Source organism: Triturus cristatus, chromosome 11 (genome assembly GCF_964204655.1).
Source record: "Triturus cristatus chromosome 11, aTriCri1.1, whole genome shotgun sequence".
In the NCBI taxonomy this organism is placed as follows: domain Eukaryota; kingdom Metazoa; phylum Chordata; class Amphibia; order Caudata; family Salamandridae; genus Triturus; species Triturus cristatus.
Genome location: NC_140594.1, coordinates 964,094,243 through 964,114,328, shown reverse-complemented (window position 1 = coordinate 964,114,328; position 20,086 = coordinate 964,094,243). Strand labels below are relative to the sequence as shown.

Genomic DNA, 20,086 nt, shown 5'->3' with positions numbered 1-20,086 from the left:
ATTTTATTTAGAATTCAGGTAAAGGAAAAAGAAAAGTGTTACCTTGATTGTCTACTTTATCTTCATCTCTTGGAGGTGAATACTTTGGCCTTCGTGGCCCACGCTTTGGTAGACGTTTTCGTTTTAGAACATCACTAAGTCGACTAGAATAAAATTATAAAAACAATTAATAGGACAGCAAACCTAGGAAAGACAGACATAAAAAAAAGAACAATACCTATTAGCACAAAGTACACTCTGTGCATCCGAAGAAAAAGGTTACCTAATGGTTGAGCTTGCTGTGCTGTAGGTTCACATGCTGTATACTGTGGTGCTGTTTGGGGTCAAAATAGCACAGGTTTACTTCAAAACTTTAAATTTCAATTTTGAGAATAACTTGTGATTGTGGAACTGAAACTCACAATGTATCTGCACGCAGACTCTACCTTCGATTATTGTATTCTTGCCCATTGGAATAGAGAGGTCTGCTTGTGCATTCTAAGAAAAGTATGAAATGCTTAGTAAAGTCAACCAGCAACCTTCCCTGAATTTGTATCCACAATGGAGATGGTAGGTAAATCTGGGGGTTATACCCATAACAATGGAGGAATGCAAAATCTAATCAGATGTACCTTTAAAAAAAATGAAGGAAATGCTCAACATTGGCACCCTACTGTTGCAAAGCACCTTTCTGCAGCACATCCTGTCCACATTCTCTTGCTCTCCGCAGTGATGAATATATCCAATTCTCTAGGGAAACCTAACTAGGTGTCCCCTAGAAATGAAGAATTGTGCTATACTGCAGAACCGGTTTCATTAATGTGCGCCACTTACGTCCCCCTCCACAGTGCTATGTTTAGTCAATACTAATGTCCATCATTTAATATTTGCTGTGGCATCGTTTCACACTGTTGTGGAGTACTGGCATGAAAATTATTTGTACAAGATCTTGTTTTATGGACTTGCGTATATTTAATGATGCCGTTGAGCATTTCAGAAGAAAACTCACCGTGTGGTAGGACGTTCCACGGTTGAGGAGCACTGTGTGATGCAGGAGCTAGGGCAGGCTGGAGCTCGAGAGTGTTCATTCTAGACGCGCTATGGAAGTACGCGCAGCTTCAAAGAAGAGGGAAGTGACACACATGCACGCTAACGTACCGACCTGTCCCAGATAGACTAGAGTGCTCATTTGATTACAGCTCTAATGTTATGAGCTGTTTTCAGGCTGTTTTGATTGAGCAATTGGGAAACAAAGAAAACCCTTTTTGATTCCTATTTGATAGCCATTGGTGGGGAGAAGTTTTCTGCTGCTAGAAACAAGCTGTTTTGCTTGGGATTGAAGGAAGAAATGTTTATTATAGTATAGATCCCATACCAATTGGCAAAGGGACTGGCGAACTTAGCGATGTCTATGAAATGAGTGTGTTACTTCTACACTCATTTTGGATCACGTTTGAATGTTATCATGGAAAGACACAAATTTTTCATGCGTTTACAGGCCAAGGGAGAGAGAGTTGGCAATTATGTAGCAGCACTCAAATCTTTAGCTCAGACATGTGACTTTGAACAATTGACTGATTCACTCATACGTGATCCACTGGTACAATGCACAAATGTCCCTAGGATTCAGGAAAAATTGTTGTAAAAAAATCTGAATCTTAAGGAAACTATCTTTAGTGTTGAGAGCATCGAACACTTCACACTGGGTGAAGGAAATGCGGACCACCACTGCTCCGGGGGGAAGCTGTTGCCAACATATACAAGCACTGGAAATGCAATAGGTCTCACCTTTGATTAAGTTAAAGCCATTTGCTTTGCTAATGGTATTGTATAGCAAAGCAAATGGCTTTAATTTAATAAAAGGCGAGACATATTACATTTGAAATGCTTTTTTTTTTTTGAGAGTTTGCATGGTACTTGCCAAAACCAAGCGGTATTCCTCAGAGTTGGTGAAACGGCTGCAGTCATTCCTTCTCATGAGGACGAAAGTGGCTTGCTGGTGACTACAGTGCACCGACGGGAGTATGGTAGTAAGAAGGGGAAAATAATCTGTCAAATGATGTGCCCTGTTGTGAAAGACTTTTACCCCAGAGATGTTTTTTTTTACAAGAATGCCATTACAGTTTAGCGCCAAGCACTGATGGAACACACACAGGTACAGCGCCAAGCACTCATGGTAATAACACACCTTTCATGGTAATAACACACCTTCGTGTTAATTGCAAAGTGATGCAAAGTTTTATTTTTACCAGTTTTCAGTCAATCCTTATCTTGGATATTTTGCAATAATGAAACGCCGAGCTTAGCAGTTCCATGGCCTGCATCTGTGTTACTCAAGATAAAACTTCTAGAATGCAGGCTTTGAAAACAGTTTATCTTTCCATATGTACCCTCGAGAAGAGCCGCAATCTCTCCAACTTTTATCTCTTCAATACAGAACTAACACTGTAGTTTGATTGTATCAAGCTTCAATGTGCTCATGCATGTAAACACCGTCCTGCACAAAGGTGAGCTGCCTATATGTGTAGTGTGAATGTTTAACCTGCTGTATTGCACTGCAAGCATGGGGAATAAATGAGGGCTTATATCTAGGCAGTAGAAGAAACCTACAAAGAGAACTTAATTTCCTATCGACCATCTGCACAGAAATGGACGTCACTGGATTGTCGATCATCCATCGTACACAAAGTGACATAACTGGTTTCCGTTTCCTGCCCACGGCACCCTGCACTCCTCCTCTTTCCCATGAGCTACTTAATGGCAGCTGCAAAATGGATGATGAAAGGATGCGTGCAGCAGGCACAGCTGCGCCTATCTGCACCTGCACCATGTCCAGCACCAGGGACCCTGGTTCTGTCCCAAGCCCAGCTACCGTGCTGCACTCCTCTGTGCTTTCAGGCCTGCTGCCACACTGCACCACACAACATTGAACGAGAGTTCACATGTGTCTTCTTCAAGTTCTTATGATCAACCACTCCTACGCCAACAGCATCCAGCAGCCCACTTGCCAATAGCTCAAACTCGCGAAATGCGAGACCTAGTGCATTGCAAATGCTTGTTTTTTCAACTATGGGAATTACATTAAATTAAAGAGAAGAACTTTTTAATTAAAAAGTTGTTAGGAAAAATACAATTTACTCTTCATCACCAAATTTGTTTGTAGAGCCCCAAGAGATACAGTGGAGCAGATCTGCCACAAAGTACAATAACACAAGCATTTGCAATGCAATTGGTCTCCCATTAGTGAAAGTTGTAGTCAATGGTGTTGTAAATGACAATGTCTTTTGTTTATGGAGTGGATGTATGTAGTGTGGAGTTTAATTATATGGATTGAACTTGTTAGTTGTGGAATTGTGTGGGGTGGAATAGTGTGTGTGTGTGTATTTGTGTAGTGGAATTATGTGGACAGTAAGTAATTATATGGTATTAAATTAGCTGGAATTATGTAGAATGGTATTGAGTGTTATGAAGTGTAAATATGTGTATTGGTAGGTTGTCTTGTGGCATGGTATGTAGTGGAATTTAATTATGTGGTGAGCTGTTGAATTGTGTGACATGATGTTGAATTTTGAGGTGTGGATTGGATGCATGTGTTGATTTGAATTATGTGGTGCAGAATGGAAATGTGTGGAGAAGGAATTGTGTAGCGTGGAACTGTGGTATTTTGAGTGAAATTATGCTGATGGGAATTATGTGGCATGGTGTGGAGTGTATTTGTATGGATGGTTGCTATGTGGCATAGTGGTTTTAAGTGGGATGAATTTATCTGGTGTTTAGTAGAGTGTAATTAGGTGGCAATGATTAATGTGCACTTCTGTGCAAAGGCTATATTGAATGTACTTTATTATCCTTTATGAATAACGGTAAAAACAGCTGCAGGAGGACTGTCAAAATTATATGTTTGCACAGGGCCCGTTTTAGCATTAGTAAGTTATTGGATGCAAAGTTACCAGACAGAAACCGCCACAACATTTCCCAAAAAGTAAACACAGATCCTGGAGATGCTGCCAGAAAGAGTACTTAAATGAAGGGTTTCAGGTGATATTACAATTTGGATGCAGCACTTTAAACCATCCCTTAACCATGACTTGGAAAAGAAATAACTTTTTAAACATAATTTAGGTGGCAAATGCAGATTTAATGAATAAAGCTCCAGCAGCATTTCAAATGTTTAAAAATGCAAACTCTAAACAGGTTTCTTGAAATAGGATTAGAACTCACACATACAAAGTGCACAGTAATCTAAATACAAAGTCTTGATCTGCTAGTGTGCTGGGTTAATGACACTGCCCTGGTGACATTACATGTGAAGTCTAATGGCTCACTGTAGGAGGGTCGAGTAGCAGACGCAGCCATAAATCTCGGCAGGGAGCTCATTTATGGAAAAGAGACACCTAGCGAAGCAAAGAGGCCCAGCTCGGCAGGCGATCAAGTGAGAAAATAAATAGCTGTTGTGTGTGAAAAGTGTGGCAGAGCAGAAAGAATACAGAGGAGCAGGACAGCATGCCAGGTCTGTCATGTGGGGGAAGTGCCCGGAGCAGAGAGGAACACTGACGAGAGAGCCATAAAAGCACAGATGTGGGGGGGAAGAGCAACAGAAGGGAGACCTCAAACAACCCTGACGCTGCGCATCGGGGTTGAACTAACGCCAATTAAGTCATTTTCCCCTCATTCCAGCACAAAAATGAGAAACATTGAGCAATAAATCTTACAGGCTATAAATAAATGAATAGTGCCTTAAACACAAAACATGTACAACAAAAAGCACCCATAAATGGCACCTGAAATTAAAGATTCCGCTGCGTTTCAAAATCAGAATGTTTTTATTTATGTAGCTAAAAGAAAGCACTGCTTTGTTAATTTGCACAAGCACAGTGGCATGCAATAATGGGTGCAGACTGCAAATAAACAGCGTACTGCGTGGTGAAATTTTGAAGAGTGCATCACGTTTGCAGTTAACCTCGAGGCAAACGCTTTCAAAGAATACGAACTGCTGCAGTACTGGGGACAAGGTGCCCTCTGTTAGCCTCACAAGTGCACCATTAAAGACCCCGGCAGTGGGATAGCAGGGTGTGCAGCGAGGATCTGCAGCATGCAGCTTAAGCGCTCCCTGGAGTCAAAGTGCAGCAGTAACCTGAAAAGTGTGAGGAAGAGCGGCTACTTGCGCAGGCACACAAGAGGTTTTCGTGCAGCTGGGGCTGGGAGAGACGCCTGAGGAGCCGGCCCAAGTACTAGGAGATTGAAAAGAAGTGGCACAAAAGGCCGCCCATGCGCAGCATTTCGCTCGACTCCTCTAAGTAAGAAGATGAAAACAAATGTAAAACCATGATGGAGTAGCGTTTATTGCCGTTTTATATAGCGCGAACTCCACACAAAGATATTGGATCACTGTGCATGAGCACCGGTTAAATTACACAAGATCACATTCATGTTTTGAGGCACAGGGAGAAGTGATGTGCCCAGAATCACAGGATTTTGAGCACACCGAGATTCAATCATGGTTCTCAAATTCCAAATTCTGCAGTTCTGGTTGTAACGTACGAGTTACCTTCGGTAACGATGTATCTGGTAGAGACTATTCTATCCGCAGATTCCTTCATGTAGAATTATCCCCAGGCGTGAGACTGGATCCGGAAAACTTTCTTGCCCAGTATCCCTGCGCCCCAGGTACGTGACGTCAGCGCAGACACATAAGTCCCACCCCGGTGCGCCTAGGTCCGTTTTCTTCGGGGAACTTTTCCGCACCACAACGCGTAGCCAGCAGACAAAACAGAGTATAGGAACAGTGTGCGAAATAACAGAAAAAGGGTGGTGAGGAACAACACCATAAAGAGCAGCGCCCGGCACTGCAGTACCCAAAGGCAGGGAAAGAATAAGAAACAGAGCAGCAACCCTGCCAGTACAGAGACAGCCCCCCCTCCCCCCCCCCCAGGAGACAAGGGACATATGTAAAAATGTCACGATAACATACAACAGGACTACGACCCCAACCAAAGACAAGGAAGGAAGAAGAGAAGAAGAAGAAGATAGCCTGTCCTCACTCAGCAGAGGAAACAAGGCAAGGCACAAAGAGGCCAAACACCCCACGCTCACGTGAGGCAACAAGACCTCCGCCCAAGGCCAAGGCAAGGAAAGGAGCACCGAAGCAGACGAGCAACCTAGAGACTCCAAGGAGAAGAGGCAGAGCAAAGGCAATCCCAGACAGGATGGCGCCGGCCGCAAAAAGCAGGTGGAAGCCGAAAAGGGGAACTCAAGGTCACCCAGGAAGAATCGCCCAATGCCCCGCAGGGACAAACTGCGCCAGCAAGAGGGTCCAGAAGCCAAAGGGAGAAGAGGTAGAACAGAGTGCAAGGCCCACTGGAAGCAGCAGAGAAGGCAGGATGACAGTCCCACTAAAGCCCCAAGAAGGAACAACGGTGCAGAAAGAACAAGAGGGCAGCACTGGCAAGCTCCGCCAGATGCCAGGGACACCACAGAACGAAACACTCAAGCAAAAAGGCGAAGAAGGTTGCATCCGCAACATACCATAACGCCACAAAGAGCAGAAGCCCGCAGGCGACCACAACTCCCCGGCACATACCAGGGCTATATAACAGCCAACCTTGCCCCACATAGGGCATGGCATATCCCAAGACATGGGAACCTCTTAGGAAGAAACTTCCGCAGCATAGGACAACCAAAAAAAAAAAACGACCTGTGGCAAAAAAACCCGCAGGAAGCCTATCAAGCTGCCAGAGGGGAAACGCAGAAGGCCCAATCTCAGGCCCAGCATGGAGTAAAAAACCCAACGGAAAAACACACAGTCAAAAAGGGCTGGCCAGCAGCCAACATAACCACAACCTCAGAAAGACAATCGGGGCGACCAGCCCCAACCGAAGAACAGCTCCAAGAACCAGATCAACACAGAGTTCACTGAGGAGGAGAAGGAGGGGGGGGGGGGGGAGGAGGAGGAGGAAGATAAAGCCCCGCCAAGAACCTCTGGATGGCTGAGTCCGCAGGGGCATGGAACAAAAGATCACCATCGAAGGGAAGGTCCACCAGCCATTCTCGAACATTCTCCGGGAACACACTGTCCCGAAGCCAGGCATGGCGACGAAGGGCAATCAAAGAAGCCATGGCCTGCCCTGCACCTCCGAGATGTCCAGAGCGGAGCGAAGGATAAACTCCGCCAGCTCCCGACCATCCAAGACATGGCGTCTCAAATCCACACAGGCACCCTCCTAAGAAGCGACTGACATAAGGGACTCTGCCGCGTCCCACAAGCAAGAAGTGGCCCTGGCCAAAACACACAGTGTCTTAAGGGCCCGCAGAGCCGCACTGGTTGAGGCAAACATATTGCACCCCCAGGAGTCCAGCCAGCGGGCCTCCCGTGACAGGGGAGACAAAAGCAGCAGCAAAGCAGGAAAGGCAGACTTCAAAAGGGGGCCTCTGGTCGAAGGGTAAAGAGAAAGGCACACCGGATCACGTGGTGCCGGATGGTGGTGGTGCAGAAGGTGCTGGGGCACCGGGTCCCCCGTGGCGGGATGGCCCCAAGTCCCCAAGAGAGAAGAGTGGAGTGAACCCCCGAAGGGAAGCAACAGTTCCCTACCACCAGAGCCCTGATGGAGAACCTCCAGAAGATGATTTGCAGGTAAATGGGTAGCTGGATCACCCATGCACAAAATTCCCACAGTCTTGGAAACAGCGCGGGCGAAAGCCAAACCTGCCTCCGTAGGGCCCCGCGGAGGGGAAAGCTGCTCCTCGTTAGGTGACGGCTGCATGATAAGGCGGCCATCCCCCATGCCAACCGGATGAAGGAAGGGCCAAGGCCGAAAGGAAGGAAGAGGGACCAAAGAGTGGGGGACTTGCGGCTCCTCCAGCGAAGACCGCGGTCGTGGAGATGGCGAGGAGCCGCCTTTAGACGACGTCGGGGATGACACCAGCAACCGCCGAACCTCTGGAGAAGAGGAGGCGTCCGAAGACGAGTCAACGGTCAGACATCCACCCGACGCCAGAGAGTCCACAACCTGAGGCAGGACACCGTCGCTGACCGGCTCCGGAGGAGAAGCCGGGACGACATCCGACAGCACACGGCGCAGGAGACCAGAGCTGGACCGGAGCTGGGGTGGCGAAGGGGCGGTACCGATAACGGCACCGACCTGACCTCCGACGAGGCAGCCACCTGCGCGGGGGGATGAGAAGGGCCCAGGGAGGGACGTGGAGACCCCCCGCCAGCCGCGTCTCGTGACAGGGCAAGACGGGCCCTCTGCCGACCCCTGTGGCGCTGCCAGGGCCAGCAGCTGCCGGCGCCATAGCCTCGTCACCTCGGACAAGGCCACCACCTGTCCCGAGGACCGAGGGGGGCTCGGGCGAGAAGGGCCCTCCGCCGACCCCTGCGGCGCCTCCAGGGCCAGCAGCTGCCGGCACCGTGGCGGCGTCACCTCGGACAAGGCCGCCACCCATCCTGATAACCGAGAGGGGCTCGAGGTGCGACCCGAGCCCCAGGCGACCTCCTGCGACACCACAGGGACTCCCGCAAGTGTTTGCGGCGAAGCAGAGGCGCCGTGGTCCAAAGGAGGGACCCCCGAAGGGCCACACCCCAACATCACCACACCCTCCGAGCCTGGATCCGAACCAGTCGGCACCGGAGCCGCCAGCGACGCCGCGGAGGGCCCTGCACACTGCAAGGGATCCGCTGACGTCCCAGGAGGGGAAGGAGGAGGAGAAGCCAGCGAGGCCTGCAAAGCCGCCGCATATGTCTCCATCTGGGCTCTGGTCGCCTCCACGCCGGGAAACGGTGGATAAGGGGACGACACGTGGGCCGCACCACCCGCGGAGAGCCCACGCCCCCAACAGGCCGAACCCGACCATCGGGGACAAACTGCAACACTTACCAAGAGGTGAGCGGCGCACTTGCGACCTGGGAGAAGATCGAAGTCGGCGAGGGAAGCCGTGGGTCTGAGAACCCTCCTCAAGGGCCGGGCGAGATAACTATGCCGACCTGGACACACGAGCCAAAAGAAGTTTCATCCGGGTCTCACAATGGGACTTCGGCTTCATCTGCTGGCACGCCTCACATCAGTGGAGTCGTGGTGCTCCCCCAAACACCACATACAGATGGGGTGAGGATCCGTCGCCGACATGAGGCGGCCACATGACGAACAAGTTATAAAGCCCAAAAGCATTCGCACACGGTTTCCACACACGCAGCAACAGCATAAGGGAAAGGCCTAAACAGGCACAGAGCACAAACTGGACCTGCGTTGCACGCGGAAAAGGAAAAAAAACTGCTGTAGGCACGCCGGGGTGGGACATGTGACCTCGCTGACGTCCTGTACGCGGACGCCTGGGCGGAGTCAAGTGATGCCGTCCCCCCGGCTCGCAGAGATGCTGGGCAAGAAAGTTTGCCGGAACCAGTCTCATGTCTGGGGATAATTCTACGTGAAAGAATCTGCGGCTAGTAGTCTCTATCAGATGCCACAGTCAACCCTGCAGCTGGGCAGACATGGAGATTAAGACGCACAGCGCCATTAAACAGAGCCTTGCTGGTGGTTGTGTACAACAACTTGTATTTTGCTGCTTCTGTCATTGCATACAGATATATAAAAAGTGAAAGAGGACCACACAGCAGCCGGAGCATGGGGATCTCTTGTCTTTATGGGGCCACGTGTTTCCAATTAGAAACACATGGACCCATAAAGATAAGAAAGTGCTTTGCGACAGTAGCAAAGCAGGCCACCGAGTCCGGATCGGCGGCGAAAGGGCGTGAACCCGAAGCCCTTGTTTCCAATGGCAAGCCACCGTTTTGCATAAACGGTGACGCCAGCCAATGGAAATGAGGGGCTTCAAGCCCTCTTCTGAAAGTCCTCCTTAACCCCTTCGGTGCTCATGACGGAATGGTTCCGTCATGACCCACGGTTGAGCTGTGCTCATGACGGAACCATTCCGTCATGACCCCGCCCGCGCAAGATTCCGCCAGCACAGCGGCGGAATCTGCGCAGCATGGAAGGGGTTAACAATAAATCCCACTGAGCGAGCAGCGCATGCGCTGCCACGCTTGGCGAGACCTAAAAAGGATGAATTAGATAATGTTTCACATGACACCTCAGTAACCACTGTGTGTAAACTAAATACTAAACAGGAGAAAGGGTCTGCAAAGTTTGATAAACAAAGATTTAACAACAATTCCAGTAAGGATATCAAATTAAGGTGTCCTAGGTGTGCTACTCAAAACCATGGACCCAATTATCCTAACTGTTCTGCGAGAAGTATGAATTTTTGGAATCGTGGAAAAAAAGGGCATTATGCCTGTATGTGCAAGAACACCAAGGTAAACATGGTTGATGATGATATGCTCTCTCATCAAGCCATTCACTGCATTTCTGCAAATATCACTAACACTGTGCAAGATGTAAAGGATGTAGATACAGGTATTGTGGTCATGCCACAATGTGATGTACAATTAGGTGACAAATTAGTTACTGTCCTAGCTGATGTAGGTTCTCCGTACACTTTGTTTAGCGACAAATTTTGGTATTCCACTTTTGAGACCAAAAAAGTAAAACCTTTGCCACCTGACATCAACCCCGTAGGCTATGGGGGGCCAAACATGGTGACACCACTTTTAGGGAGGCAACTCCAAAAAGACCTTGGAATCATTTTAGAGTACAAGTTACTTACCTTCTGTAACGATGTATCTGGTAGAGTCGATACTAGCCGCAGATTACTTAACGTAGAATTATCCCCAGGCATGAGACTGGACCCAGAAACCTTTCTTGCCCAGCATCTGTGTGTGCCGGGGGTCTGACCGGAAGAAAATGAAGAGGACACCCATAGAAGACAAGCCACTCAGAGGGAGGCGACTGCAGAAACCCAAGCAGAGGATCCTCGCAGAACGGGGAGGAAGGGCGGGTCGTGAAGGAACCTGCGGCTAGAATCGTCTCTACCAGATACATCGTTACCGAAGGTAAGTGACTTGTACATCTGATAGAGACTATTAGCTGCAGATTCCTTAACGTAGAATAGATACCCTAGCCATATCCAAAAGGGAGGAGGGCCTGCAAGAGAGCCTCCCCACCAGGAGAGACACAGGGCCCCAGCTGGGAGCCAGTCACAGGGCCAAGGCGGCCAGGAAATCCGGGGCCCCACCAAGGGAGAGCTGCCCAACACCCCGCAGGGACAGACAGCGCCTGAAAAGCCGAAAAGAACACAAGTACCACCTCAACCCTCAGGGAGAAGAGGTAAAACTGGAGGCAGGACCCACTTGAAGAAACACATACACAGCGACAGAAAGAGCTGTACACACCCCAGCCGCAAGCAGCTGAAAAGGCAGGGACGGCTGCACCGTCAAAAGTGCAGACCGAAGAAGAAAGGCACAAGAGAAGACATCAAAGGCCACAAGGGTGTAGTAGAACAACAGGCCTGCACTGACATACACTGCCAGCATCAGACAACATCACGGAACGGTGCACCCATGACAAGCCAGGCGCAAGCCAAAGGCAGAGGCCAGGAAGGGCCAAAAAGGGCCGGCACACACTGACCCACAAATGAAATGGAACTAGGCAGAAAGGAAGAAAGACGGGATGGACCAAGCCGTCCACCAGGACACAAAAACCAGGGAAACCAGTGTCCCCCCAGGACCACCAGACTGAGGACCAAGGCGGACAGAAGTGCAAACCGCTACAACGCGCTGCCGCAGACAGCAGGCCGGACTAGGCAAGCAACACAGCAATCCAGGAGAAGGATGGACCGGGGCGAAACGCAAGCCACTCCAAAACCTTCAGCCAGAAGATCGCACCTGCAACATACCATGATGCCACGGAGAGCAGAAGCCCGAAGGACAACCACACCTCCCCAGCACATGATAGCGCTATATAATAGTTACCAGTACCCCACATGGGGCATGTTGCGTCCCAGAACACGGGAACCCTCTTAGGAAAAAATTTCCGCAGCAGAGGACAAACAAAAACCTGCCGAGAAAACCGCAGACGGCTTGTCAAGCAGTCAAGAAAGAATACACAGAAGGCCTAATCTCAGGGCCTACACGGCTTACCAACAGCCAAAACTACAAGTCAAAAAAGGACCGGACCAGCAGCCAACAGCACCAAAGGCCTAACAAAAGAACCTGAAGGCACATCAACTACACAGAACAGAAAACCAGGTCTACTCACGACAAGGGGGGGGAGGGGGCGGGGGCTTGAAGGAGGACGACGACGACTAAGCCCCATAAGAAACCTCTGAGTGGCAGAGTCTACATGGGCGTGGAACAAAAGAGTGCCAAAGGGAAGGTCCACTAGCCATTCCCTAACGTTCTCCGGGAACACAGTATCCCGTAGACAGGCATGCCGACGAAGGGCCACCGAAGAAGCCATGGTACGACCAAGCACCTACAAAATGTCCAGAGTCGAGCAAAGAGTAAATACCGCCAGCTCTCGGCCATCCAACACATGGTGCCTCAGATCAACACGGGAACCCTCCTGAGAGGCAGCAAACATAAGGGACTCCGCCGAGTCCCACAAGCAAGAGGTGGCCCTAGCCAAGACAAAGTGTTAAGAGCCCGCAAAGTCGCACTGGTAGAAGCGAAGCTATTGCGCCCCCAGGAATCTAACCAGCGGGCCTATCGGGACAGGGGGGGGGGTGGGGGTGGACAACACCGATGGCAGGGAGGGAAAGGTCTGCAAAAGAGGGCCCCTGGTAGAGGGGTGGAGGGAGAGACAGACAGGATAATGCGGTGCAGGACGGTGGTGGTGCAGAAGTGGCTGGGGCACCGGGTCCCCCGTGTCGGGCCGCCCCCAAGCCCCCAAAAGAGAAGTGTGGAGTAAAGCCTCGAAGGGAAGAAGCAGCTCCCGACCACCAGAACCCTGATGGAGGACCTCCAGAAGATGATCCGTGGGGAAATGGGCAGCAGGATCGCCCATGCGCAAGATCCCCGCAGCCTTGGAAACAGCCCAAGCGAAGGCAGCACTCGCCAGGGCCAGCAGCCGCCAGAGCCTGAGCGGTGCTGCCTGCCCAGAGGACCGAGGGGGGACTCTAGGACAAGCCCAGAGTCCCGGCAACCTCCCGCAACACCACAGGGACCCCCACGGGGGTTTGCGGCGAGGCAGAGGCGCCGTGGTCCGAAGGAGGGACCCCGAAGGGCCGCACCCCGACGGCACCACATCCTCCGAACCTGGATCTGAACCTGTCGGCGCCGGAGCCACTGGCGACGCTGCAGAAGCCCCGAGCGCGGCAAGGGATCCGCAGACGTCCCAGATAGAGTTGGAGAAGGAGGAAGAGCCAAAGAGGCCTGCAAGGCTGCCGCATAGGCCTCCATCTGGGCTCTGGTTGCACCCGCGCCGGGGAATGGCAGATAGGGTGGCGATGCACAGGGCCGCACCACCCGCGCAGAGCCCACGCCCCCAACAGGCCGGGGACCGGGCCTCGGGGACAAACTGCGACACTTACAAACAGGTGAGCGACGACCTTGCGGCCTGGGAGAATGACTGTCGGCGACGGAAGCGGCGGTTCTTGAAGCCCTCCACGGGGGGACTGACGCGGCGACGACACCGACCTGGACATGCGTGCTGAGAGGAGTTTCATCCGGCACTCCCGCCAGGACTTCGGCTTCATTTTCTGACATGCCTCACAGTCCGTGGAGTCGTGGTGCTCCCCCAAACACAGATGGGGTGCGGAGCCGTCTCCGACAACTGTCACGCGCAAGACGAGCATGTCTTAAAGCCCAAAGGCATTCGCACACGGTTTTAAAAAAAAATAGTCTAAAAGTGGAAAAGAAGGCCTGAAACCGGCCAGGGACATGTCCAGATCCGCGTTGCATGCGAAAAAGAAGAAAACTGACGTCAGGGCGCCTGGGTGGGGCTTATGTGACCTCGCCGACATCACGCTCGCAGTGGACGTCGGGCAGAGTAGCATGGTGCCGCCACCCGGCTCGCAGAGATGCTGGGCAAAAAAGTTTTCCGCGTCCAGTCTCACGCCTGGGGATAATTCTACGTTAAGGAATCTGCGGCTAGTAGTCTCTATCAGATTCCAAATGCGCCTAATCAGGTAATGCTAGTCACACACCACAGTGATGAGCAAGACATTGTTGGGAGGTACCCTGAGGTTTTTAGTGAAAAGCTTGACCTGATTAGTGGTTTTAATCATAAAATAATTCTAAAAGCAAAGGCAAAACCAGCAGCACACAAGGTCAGAAAGGTGACTAGTCTCATGATAAAACCCCTTCAAGAAGAAATCCATATATTACTTGGGATTGGGGGGGGGGGGGGGGGGGGCATAGTAGAAATGGAGTCATTGGATTGGTTGGCTCTGATCGTTTTAGCTCCAAAGGACAAAGGCAGCAAAATTAGGATGTGTGTGGATTTGAGAAGTTTAATTAATTGTATCTGGGTTGACAGGCAGCCATTACCGAATATTAATGAGGCCCTGGCCAAGATGGGGTGTGCTTGTATTTTCAGTGTTATGGACTTATCGTATCGTCTGCTTATTATCACATCGTGCTACATGAAGAGTCATGAAGAGTCAAGAGCATTAACATTTGTCACTCCCCTGGGTGCATATAGATTCATCAGAATGCCATTCAGGTTGGCGAGCGCTGCTGCTGGTTTTCAAAGATTGATGAAAAATGTGTTAGCGGGTATTGATTCTGTTCCGTTTTTCCAGGACGATATACTTGTTTATGGAAAAGATAGAGTCAACCATGATGAGGTATTGTTCAAAGTACTGTCTAGACTACAAGAACGTGGACTCACTTTAAAAAGTGAAAAAATGTAAATTCAGAGTTGGGTCTGTATCCTACCTTGGAGACACTATTTCCAGTGAAGGCATTAGTCCCAAAATGTATCTTGCGGAAGCAATATAGCAGGCACCAGCTCCACTGAACAAAGATCAGATTTGTGATTATTGTTCAACCTTTAAGGTTACTGTTGAACAAGGGTGCGGATTTCTAATAGTCCGAAGACTGTTAATGCTTTCAACAAAGTCAAGAATTAATGCAAACGACGGGGGTGTTTTATCAAGTGTGGAGTTGGCGCCTCACAAGTCTGCGCAGAATTCTCGTGGTAGCTATTTGAGCGGTGCAATAGGTGAGGGAGATCAACACCCTAAACCCTCAAATGGGTCCCTTCTACAAGGTCCTCACTAACATGCAAACATCCCTATGCACAAGCTATCTTCATTTACGTTTGACAGTTTTATATCGGCCTATTTTTCATTCATATATTTACAGACACATATATTCTCTTAGTTTCTTCAATCAACAATCTGTAGACATAGGCCGTTGGTGTGTTATTTATTTTGATCCGATTGCCCAGCCAACAAATGTTTCGTCGAGGGAGGTGTCCCACACAACTTCTTCAGGGCTGTCGAGCAACGAATAAGACCTGTATCGTTCTCCCCGCCCGTTCTACTTCTGCCCCGGCTCAACTATAACGACCTCTGGTTCTTTTGTAGCTTTGGTCCCTGGTGGTTCAACACCTGGCAGGTTCTCTGAACGCCAGGGTGGAGGAACTCACCGCTGCTGCCTGATGGATCATGAATGGAGTCTTTACTCCGAGGTGGTGCACGGTGTGTCTTAGCGGTGAGGAGAGCCTTGGTTAGATCTGTTTGCAAATAAGTTTGTGGCATGGTGCACAGCAAATGCTGTGGATCTCCTTTCCAACCCTCTTTCAGAGTGTCTCTTGTAGATACTTTCTTTGGCCCAGCAGGGCTCTGCCCTGGGCACTCTTAAAGGCTACTTTTCAGCCATATCTGCTTTTCTTCCCCTTCCTGATCAGCCTTCTCTTTTCAAGTCCCCTACTGTAAATAGATTTCTAAAGAGCATTACTCTCCTCTTTCCTCCTTCTCCGTTCATAATGCCCCAGTGGGACTTGAACCTGGTCTTAACCTATCTTACGTGCTCTCCCTTCGAGCCTCTTCCCTACTGTCGTCTCAGGCTCCTCACTCTGAAGACAGCTTTCATAGTTGCCATTGTAGGAAGTTGGCTCTATATGTACTATACCAAAGTGATGTATAGTGTCCACAGTCCAGTGAAACCCCAAAGGTAGGCAGAGGTTTAAGTAGATAGCACCTTACTCTCTATTTGTGGTAGTATGGGCGAGCAGTAAGGCTTTATCAGAGGGTAGTGTTAAGCAAATGATTGTCACACACTCAAAGACTGAACTCAGACGAATTGGTTTTGTATGAAAATATTCTTTAAGGTTATTTTATTTCCTAGAACAAAGCAAGCCTGGCACAGGTAAGTGATTTATACTTTGCATTAATAATACCGTTTAAATTGTAGTTGTATATGTACTTTGGTTTGATGACAGTAGAATTATTGGTAACGCAATGCTTTGAAATATTGTACATATACTTTGCATTGACTTTACAATAGATGTCAAGTAGATTACTTTACAGATTACTTTTCTTACACAGTGCAGTATACCTGGATACTGCACTGGGACATTTCTTGTAAACAGTTAAGTAAAAGCCTTTTGGTTACAGTTTGAGACTTTTATAAATTTCAACACTTCGAAACCTTTTCATAGAAAAACAGTCAATGTTATCCTATGGGAGAAAATAATGTTATTGGTTCAGAAGTAAGTACTTTGTGGTGGGAGTTGGGTTTCTGGGGTTAGGCTCAGGGGTCTCCCATGGTCGAGTATGCACTCTCAAAGCACTAGGGCGGCCGGGTGCAGAGTGCTGAGGCCCAATGTTATCCAATGAGGGATAGGGAATCTCCGGTTGGTGGCTGCTTAGGAGCAGGCCACAAGGTTGTGGGAGCAAAGCTCCTGGATTTAAGCTCAGGGCAAATAGGGTTTCAAGTTAGCACTAAAGGTACACCCTCAGCGGATCTTGGGCGGCCGGGTGCAGGGTGCTGGTTTGTTGTCGGGTGCCCTCTTACTTTCAATGGGGATTATCCGGTTTGCAAACACACTACAGGCTCGGGGACAAAGGTTTTCTGGGAGCAACCACCTCTTGGAGTGCTAAATTGGGATGCTGGGGGTTGGTTACACACAGTTGGTTGGGCCACCCAAGGCCGTGGGGCGTCTGGTGCAGGGGTGTCTTTAGGTTCAGATCTTATTACCAGCTCCTGGTTGCGTGGACCTTCCAGAGGGCATCCTCAAGAGAAAATCAGCTGGAATATTCTTGAGACCAGGCAGGTACACTACTGTGAAATTATATTCCCAAAGTCCTTCAATCCATCTTTTAGTTCTAGGAGTGGTACTCTCCACATTCCTGCAAGCAAACATGTGGACAAGGGGCTTGTGGTCAGTCCTAACCCAAAAAAGTAAACCCCACAAGTAAAACCTGAAATAATTCATAGCCCAAGAACAGGCTAACGCCTCACGTTCAATTCCGCTCCTTGCAAAGAACGCGAGACAAAACCTATGACCTTTTCACTCCCATCAACCATTTGGGATAAAAACAGCACCCAAATCCCGTACACTGGCATCAGCAGTCAGAATACTTTTAGCTGAAAGAAACACGTGCTGATAGATTCCTTACCTTAGAATTACACCCAGGCGTCAGACTGGATCCGGAAAGTTTGTCAGCAGTATCCCTGCACGTCGGAAGGTGGCGCCGTTCGGCTCCGTGTCCGTCGTTGGCGTCGTGGTCGCCGAGATGACGTAGCGGCAGCTAATTAGACGCCGCGCTGACATCAGTTCTGTACACAACTTTCCGCGCCAGGATAGGAGAGCCCGCAAGATACTGACCACTGGTGCATTGAAACTAGGGCCCTGAAAGGGATGACAACCCTAGAAATCAGTTCGCAGAACGGGGAGAATGGGTGGGGCGGTAAGGAATCTATCACTAACTAATGTTTCTTACAGATATATCGTTACCGAAGGTAAGTAACTTGCGCTTCTGAAAGAAACACGTAGTGATAGATTCATTACCTTAGAATAGATACCCCAGGAATACCAACCCCGGTGGTGGGTCTGTGAACCAAGATCACACCAGAAAGTCTCGGAGAACAGAACAGCCAAAGAAGCAGTCTCTCCGGACTTGGCTGTCCAGGCAATAGTGCTTGCAGGAGTACACCGCGTCCCAATGCTGTAGTAGTTGCTGTCGCCCTGGTAGAATGGGTGCGTAGCCCAACCGGAGGTTCCTTTTTAGCCAGAGAGTAACAGGCATTAATGCACAAGACAACCCATCGGGAGATAGTTTGCTTGTGCACAGCTCTGCCTTTCTTGGCGCCCACGTAGCCAACAGCTGGTCATCCACCCGGAACTGTTGTGTGCGGTTGAGATAGAACAAAAGCGCACGTTTTGGGTCCAGACAGTGGAGCCTTTCTTCTTCTCTTGAAGGGTGCGAAGGCGGAAAGAAAGTGGGCAGAGCGACAGTTTGCCCGAGATGAAAGGCAGAGAGTACTTTTGATAGAAAGGATGGACAAGGTCGAAGCACAACCTTGTCCAGATGAATCGCCAGGAAAGGAGGTTTACAGGAAAGAGTTCGGAGCTCCCTCACCCGCCGAGCGGAGGTGATGGCCACCAGGAAGACAGTATTCAAAGTTAATAACCGCAAATGACAGTTATGAAGAGGCTCAAAGGGAGCGCACGTCAATTATGTGAGAACCAGGTTAAAGTCCCATTGAGGCATAACAAAAGGAATAGGAGGGAAAAGGAGAGTAATACCGTTGAGAAATCTATTGACATCTGGGGACCAATAGGACCTCAGAAAGAGGGGCAGAAAGAGGATCTACAGATTTTGCTGTGCACCATGGCACAAAATATTTCCACCGACAGGCGTACACCGTTTTAGTGGAGGAACGCCTGGCTGCCAGAATCACATTAAAGACTTCAGGAGGCAAGTCAAATGGAATCAGCTTTCGCCGCTCAATCTTCACACAAGGAGGTGGAGGCTGGACAGGTTCGAGTGCTGCGACAGGTAATCCTTCCGAAGAGGCAGTCGGATCGGGGGATCCAATCCACGCTCATACGAAGTAGCTCAGGATACCAAACTCATTGAACCTAGTCCGGTGCCACAAGAATGACTTTGGGCCGGTCGCGTCTGATCTTCAGCACTCTGGGCAGAAGTGGTATAGGCAGAAAGGCATACAATAGACCGCAACTCCACTCGCGTCGAAAAGCGCCTCTGAGCGAGTGCCGCCTTGGAAACTCCAACGCGCAGAACTGCTCACATTGCACGTTCTCTTCGGTGGCAAATAGATCTAACCAAGATTCTCCCCACTGCTGAAAGAGACCTTGCGCCACCTCTGAGTGAAGACGCCATTCGTGATCCAACATGCACCTGCGGCTGAGTTCGTCCGCCCTGGCGTTCAGGGTATCTGCAAGGAAATGCCTTGAAGTTCCAGCCACGTCCAGAGACGTAGAGGCTCCTGACATAGGGTCCACGACCCCACACCGCCCTGCTTCTTGCAGAACCACATGGCGGTGGTGTTGTCTGAACACCTACCCTACTCTCACCTTGACAGAGGGAAGGAATGCTTTCAGTGTAAGTAGGATCGCCCTGAGCTCCAAAAGGTTGATATGGAGCATGGACTCTCATGTGGCCGCCCCATCCCAGGAGGGACGTGTCCGTCACCACTGTGTGCCGCTGACCCAACGCTGGTCCGTGAGCCACCACTGCAAGTCCTGTGCAGTGCCCTCCAAGATCTTGACGTAGTCGGACAGGTTTCCCAGATGCTGCGTCCACTGGAAATTCAGGTCCCACTGCAGAGCCCGCATATGCCATCTGACATGATTAATATGCAGGATGCAGGAGGCCATGAAGTCCATTAGCCTCAGGTTCTTCCTGATCGAAACCCAGGGCCGAAAGATCGGAATCATAGCCCTAATGTCCTGGACTCGCTGTTCGAGAGAATAAACTCGAAACTGCACCGTATCCAGAACCGCTCCGGTGAAGATGAGCTTCTGAGAGGGAATGAGGTGCGACTTCGGAACGTTTATGGAAAACCCCAGCAAATGCAGGAGGTTGGCCGTAGTCTGGAGGTGGGAGACGACTGCCTGGGGTGAGCCCGCCTTCAACAGCCAGTTGTCGAGATAGGGGAAGACAAACCCCTGATCTGCACAGATGAGCTGCGGTCACCGCCATCACTTTCGTGAACACCCGAGGGGCGCTGGTAAGGCCGAAAGGGAGCACGGTGAACTGAAAGTGCTTGTGGCCCACCGTGAACCGCAGTTAACGCCGG

General features: G+C 50.0%; 1 protein-coding gene across 15 annotated transcripts in view; it reads right to left on the bottom strand.

Annotated features, from left to right (window-relative positions):
* The window catches only part of TRIP12 (thyroid hormone receptor interactor 12), a 1,120,962-nt gene that overhangs the window by 542,170 nt on the left and 558,706 nt on the right, over window positions 1–20,086 (bottom strand). For all 15 annotated transcript variants that reach the window (XM_085634980.1, XM_085634991.1, XM_085634979.1 and 12 more), the window contains one exon: window positions 43–143. In XM_085634980.1, coding sequence (XP_085491106.1) covers window positions 43–143 — 101 coding nt within the window. The remainder of the gene's footprint in view (window positions 1–42; window positions 144–20,086) is intronic.